Here is a 5,438-nt window from a genome sequence, read left to right on the forward strand (position 1 = left end):
GGATGGAAGGATGGTTGGTTGTATCGATGGCTATATAGATAATGAATGGATGGATGGACGGATGGATGGATGACGGATGGATGGATGATGGACGGATGATGGATGGATGGATGGATGGATTATGGACGGATGATGGATGGATGGATGGATGGATGGATGGATGGATGGATGGATGGATGGATGGATGGATGGATGGATGGACGACCCCTCATGGCAACAAGTCCTTTATGAGGTGCCCATGACTGGCCTCACCCTCCAGCCCTGTCCCAAGGATGATTTGTGACCCTTTATTGCCCAGGAAGCCCCAAACAAGGTTTGCTCGATGTCCCTCAGACACTCCTTGTCCCCAAACCAGGGGACAGGATCTCCTGTCCCTGTGAGCCCCCTGTGCCAGGGGGTTTTCCATGAGTGAGGATGCTCCTGCTTCTCTCCAGGCTTTGGTCCTTGCCCCCCTTCCCTCAGGATAGGGATCAAAGCCATGGCATGATGGGCAGCCAGCCCAGTCACCCAGTTGGATCCTGGTGTTTATTATTCTTTATTATTTTTTCTTCTCCTGAAGAAACAGAGAGAGGAAAAAAAAATCTCTCTCTGTCCAAAATCACTCATCCTTCCTAATAATGAGAGCTGTCAGCAGCCCTGCTTGGCGAGGAAATGATGCTCACAGTAAATATTTGGTCTGGAACTGATTTATGGGTGGAAAAAAACGAGATTAGTGCTTAATCACTGCCTTTCAGGAAGGGCTTTGGGCCGGGGTTGAGCTCAGGGGGGCTGGGGCCATGCCAGGGGAGCAGCACTGGCATTTTTAGTGGAGACCCCGTGGTGGGGTTGGGATTGAAGAGCAGCAGTGGAGGGGATGGACTGGATTTGGGGCCCCCAGGCAGGGCTGGATGGGATATTGGGAATTAGGAATTGTTCCCTGGCAGGGTGGGCAGGCCCTGGCACAGGGTGCCCAGAGCAGCTGGGGCTGCCCCTGGATCCCTGGCAGTGCCCAAGGCCAGGCTGGACATTGGGGCTGGGAGCAGCCTGGGACAGTGGGAGGTGTCCCTGCCCATGTCCTTTAATGAGCTCTGATGTCCCTTCCCACCCAACCCATTCCATGGCTCCATGACCATCAGCTGTGGGGCTGACCCCAGGGAGCTCCAAGCCAGGAGAGCTGCTCAGCTGGACCAGCCTGGAACACCCACCCCATCCTGAGCCCAGCGCACCCAAAGAGGTCCTTGCAGCCACCCTAAACACAGCAGCAGCTTTCCTGTGTGAGGAAATAATTAACTTATTAGAAGATGGTTTAATTTTCTTCATTAAGAGGCCATTTCCTATTGCCTGGCAGGGCCAGATGCCCCCGGGCACCGCTGGGAGTGGTGGGGCATGCTCAGCTCCAGGGCCTGCCCACCCTGCCAGGGAACAATTCCTAATTCCCAATATCCCATCCAGCCCTGCCCTCTGGCAGTGGGAGCCATTCCCTGTGTCCTGTCCCTCCATCCCTTGTCCCCAGTCCCTCTGCAGCTCTCCTGGAGCCCCTTTAGGCCCTGCCAGGGGCTCTGAGCTCTCCCTGGAGCCTTCTCCTCCCCAGGTCTCCCAGCCTGGCTCCAGCCCTTGGAACATCTCCATGCCCTCCTCTGGTCTGGCTCCAGCAACTCCAGGTCCTCGCGGTGCTGGACACAGAGTTGGATGCAGTGCTCCAGTTGGGATGCAGGGATTATGGACGGAGCATTCCAGGAATCCTTGAGGTGTTGCACTGCCAGGATGTTCTCCAAGGATCTCTGTCCCAGATTCTGCAGATCCCCAGCGGGCTGAGCTGCCTTTCCCAGGGCTCTCTCTGCTCCTCACTCCGTGGCAGCCGGAGAGGGAGCGGATGAGCCGGAGCAGCTCCGAGTGCCAGGATCCTGCAGCCTGGCCCATCTGAGCTGCCAGAGTCACTCTGCATCCCAAACCCTTCCAGTCTGGTGCAGCTTTGGGACCATCTGAGCCAGCAGAACAACACTGGGCCTCGTCCCAGTGTGGAAAAATGGGACAGGAGGGAGAGGTGGGCGACTCCTCCCCCTGCTCTGCAGAGTTTCATTTCTGAGGGACTTCTGGGTTGTCCACACCACGGCCCTGTGCCTTGACAAGCTGAGACTCTCCTGGGTTCCCTCACATTCTTCACTGCATCCCGCCCTTGCTTGGGCCCTTTATTTGATGTAGTGACATTTAAATGTGACCATTCAGGGGATTTGACAAGGCCAGCAAGGCTGAGGATGACGAGCTTTTGGACCCAATGATTTTTTTTTTTTCACCCAGGTTCTCAAGAGGAAAAGCTCTGGAACGTTCCTTGATGAAAATTGCCTTTGTTTGATGGCGGGGAGGGATTGGGAATTCTCATGAGGAAATTGCATTAATTATCACATGTGAGATGATGCAGCAGCACCCCCATCCTGCGGGTGCCACCAGCCCATCCCCAACTCCTTTCCCTTCACTTTTCCCCTCCTTTTTCCTCTTTTCCCTCCCAGAGTCAAGAAGAAGAACAAGCCCCTGAACCTCAAGATCCACAACAGCGTGGGGAGCTGTGAGAACATCCCAGCCCAGCGCTCCCCGCTGCTCTCCGAGCGCTCCCTGCGCTCCTTCTTCGTGGGGTACCCGCCCTTCCTGCCCTCCACCCCGCCCGTCCACACCGAAGCCACCTTCTCTGCAAGTGAGTGCCCCTCGGATCCCTCTGCCCAGGGGTGGGAGATGCCGAGCAGAGGAGGGAACTGGGGAGTTTTAGAGTCCATGGTTTGGATGACGTTGGTTGAGCGTTGTGGAATGAGGCCAGGCCTCGTGGAGGTGCCTCGTGTTGGTGTTTAGAGATCTGTGGGTGCTTCTGGGCAAAGATAGCCCCAAAAACTCGATTATTTCTGGTTTTTTGGGAAGGCCACGAGGTTTTTGTGCTGTCTGGGTTGGTGGCGCTGCCTGGATGTCACCATCTGAGGGCTGCTTTGTAAACCTTTGTGGTTTCCCCTCTGTATTTAAACCTCTCCCGCTTGCTGGATGTGGAGTTTTAGGAAGCCAGTCCTGGCGCAAACCCCATGGAGCTGATCCCAGCAGCCAGCCCTGATCCCACCTGGCAGGGCTCTGTCCTCTCCCAGGAGATGCTGGTGGTGGCACTCACCGGCTGGGTTTGGCTCCATGAGCTCACCCAGGTCTGGAAGGAACAGCCTGACCCTCATTTCCTGGTCCCACACCAGTGTTGGGATTAATTCCACAGGGATTGGAACTTTTCCAAGCCAGGCGTGGCTCTTGGCCCAAGAAGAACTTCCCTGGAGGAAACACGTGGCAGCTGCTGGGTGTGATTCCCTGCCAAGTTCCCTTTGCCTCTTGTTCCTCAGCTAAAACTTCCTCCAACTCCACATCCAGGCTGGGTTTCTGTCACCCTCCCTTCCCTGGATTTTTCCCCTGTTTCCATTCTGGAAATGTCTTCCTGGCTTGTTTTGGGGTCTTCCACTCATTCCCTCTGCTCAAGAAGCAGGCTGGAGAAGGTTTTGCAGCCAGAGGGTTTACAGCCAGATATTCTTCCTTCCTTTTCCTTTTCCTTTTCCTTTTCCTTTTCCTTTTCCTTTTCCTTTTCCTTTTCCTTTTCCTTTTCCTTCCCTTTTTCCTTTTCCTTTTCCTTTCCCTTTCCCTTTCCCTTTCCCTTTCCCTTTCCCGGCAGTCTGGGGTCACTGAGGGCTCATCCAGCCAGTCCTGCTGTCCTTTTCCCCCTGTCCCTTTGCCTTTGGGGACAGTGGCACCTGGCAGGAGCTCTGCATGCAGACCATGCTGTTCCCAGAGATTTCCAACACCCAGCTCTGGGTTTGCCTGGAGTGAGAGGTGTGATGGTGTTCACAGGGATCTGAGGATGAGGGAAGAGATAAGGCTCTGACTCCATGTTTCAGAAGGCTTGATTTATTATTTTATGATATATATTACATTAAAACTATACTAAAAGAATAGAAGAAAGGATTCCATCAGAAGGCTAGCTAAGAATAGAATAGAAAGAATGATAACAAAGGCTTGTGGCTCGGACTCTCTGTCCAAGGCAGCTGGGCTGTGATTGGCCATTAATTAGAAACAACCAACATGGGCCAATCACAGATGCACCTGTTGCATTCCACAGCAGCAGATAATCAATGTTTACATTTTGTTCCTGAGGCCTCTCAGCTTCTCAGGAGGAAAAATCCTAAGGAAAGGATTTTCCATAAAAGATGTCTGCAACTGAGGGGCATTTCTGCCTCGCTGTTTCCCACATGGAATTGTCTGTGCCCAGCTCACAGCCAGACCAACAGAGCAGGAAGCACGGACCAAACCCCATTGCCAGCCCCCCTGGAGTGTCTCCTTGGATTAGTTTTGCTCAGTGTTGGATTCTGTGCCGTGCTGTGACATCCTGATGGGACGTGGCAGGGACATGATGGGCAGTGATGGGCTGGCAGTGACTAACCCTGCCAGAGAGGTGTCTCCTCTCATTCCCTCCAACCTCCCTGGCTGCTGGGAATGTTTTCTGGGCTGGAAGGGAGCTGGGTTTCCCCAGCTGGTTGATCCCTGCTGGGAGGGCATCAGCAGAGCTGTTTTGTCGTGGTTGAGATGGAGACAATGCAAAGCAGCGCACTCTGTTTGCAGAAGGCTTCAAACCTGTTTTTATTGCAGCATGCATGCTTGTTCTACATTGTCGCAAAACTCATGGGTTTATACTTTACTCATTGGTCAGGAAAGACAAAAAAAATGTTCATTGGAACAGGCAGTTGCAGGTTTCTCTTATTTATCCTTCTTTCTTTCTTGGTTGCCTTGTCAAGGACCTTGTTAGGAAATTCTTTCAGGGATAAACATCTTACCAAACTTCTCTCTGGCTCACAGAAGTCACTGCGAAACCTCTTCCACACTGTTTGGTCCTTGCAGGATCAACATCCATGTGGGAGTTACAGCAAGCAGGGTGGATGTTTGTTTGTTTGTAGGGAGCAGAATCATGGAATGAACAGGGCTTCAAACCTGTTTTTATTACAGCATGCATGCTTTTTTTATACATTCTCACAAAGCTCACAAGTTTACTCACTGGTCAGGACAGACAAAATGCTCATTGGAACGGGCAGTTGCAGGTTTCTCTTATTTATCCTTCTTTCTTTCTTGGTTTCTTTGTCAATGACCTTGTTAGGAAATTCTTTCAGGGGTAAACATGGATCCTCTTACCAAACTTCTCTCTGGCTCACAGAAGTCACTGTGAAACCTCTTCCACACTGGTCCTTGCATGCAGGATCAACATCTGTGTGGGAGTTACACCAAGCAGGGTGGATGTTTGTTTGTTTGTAGGGAGCAGAATCATGGGATGATTTGGGCTGGAAGGGAGCTTGAAGCTCATCCCAGTCCATGGGCAGGGACACCTCCCACCGGAGCAGGTTGCTCCAAGCCCTCCCTGCATCCCAAGGATTCCCTGTCCCCATCCTTGTGGTGGTTCA

At 52.6% G+C, this 5,438-nt stretch overlaps 1 protein-coding gene across 1 annotated transcript in view; it reads left to right on the forward strand.

Moving 5' to 3' along the window:
• KSR2 (kinase suppressor of ras 2) overlaps positions 1-5,438 on the forward strand; it is a 79,396-nt gene that overhangs the window by 25,282 nt on the left and 48,676 nt on the right. Inside the window, exon 5 of the mRNA XM_031063150.1 lies at positions 2,487-2,668. Coding sequence (XP_030919010.1) covers positions 2,487-2,668 — 182 coding nt within the window. The remainder of the gene's footprint in view (positions 1-2,486; positions 2,669-5,438) is intronic.

This window comes from Geospiza fortis, unplaced genomic scaffold (assembly GCF_000277835.1).
Source record: "Geospiza fortis unplaced genomic scaffold, GeoFor_1.0 scaffold31, whole genome shotgun sequence".
NCBI classification, from domain to species: domain Eukaryota; kingdom Metazoa; phylum Chordata; class Aves; order Passeriformes; family Thraupidae; genus Geospiza; species Geospiza fortis.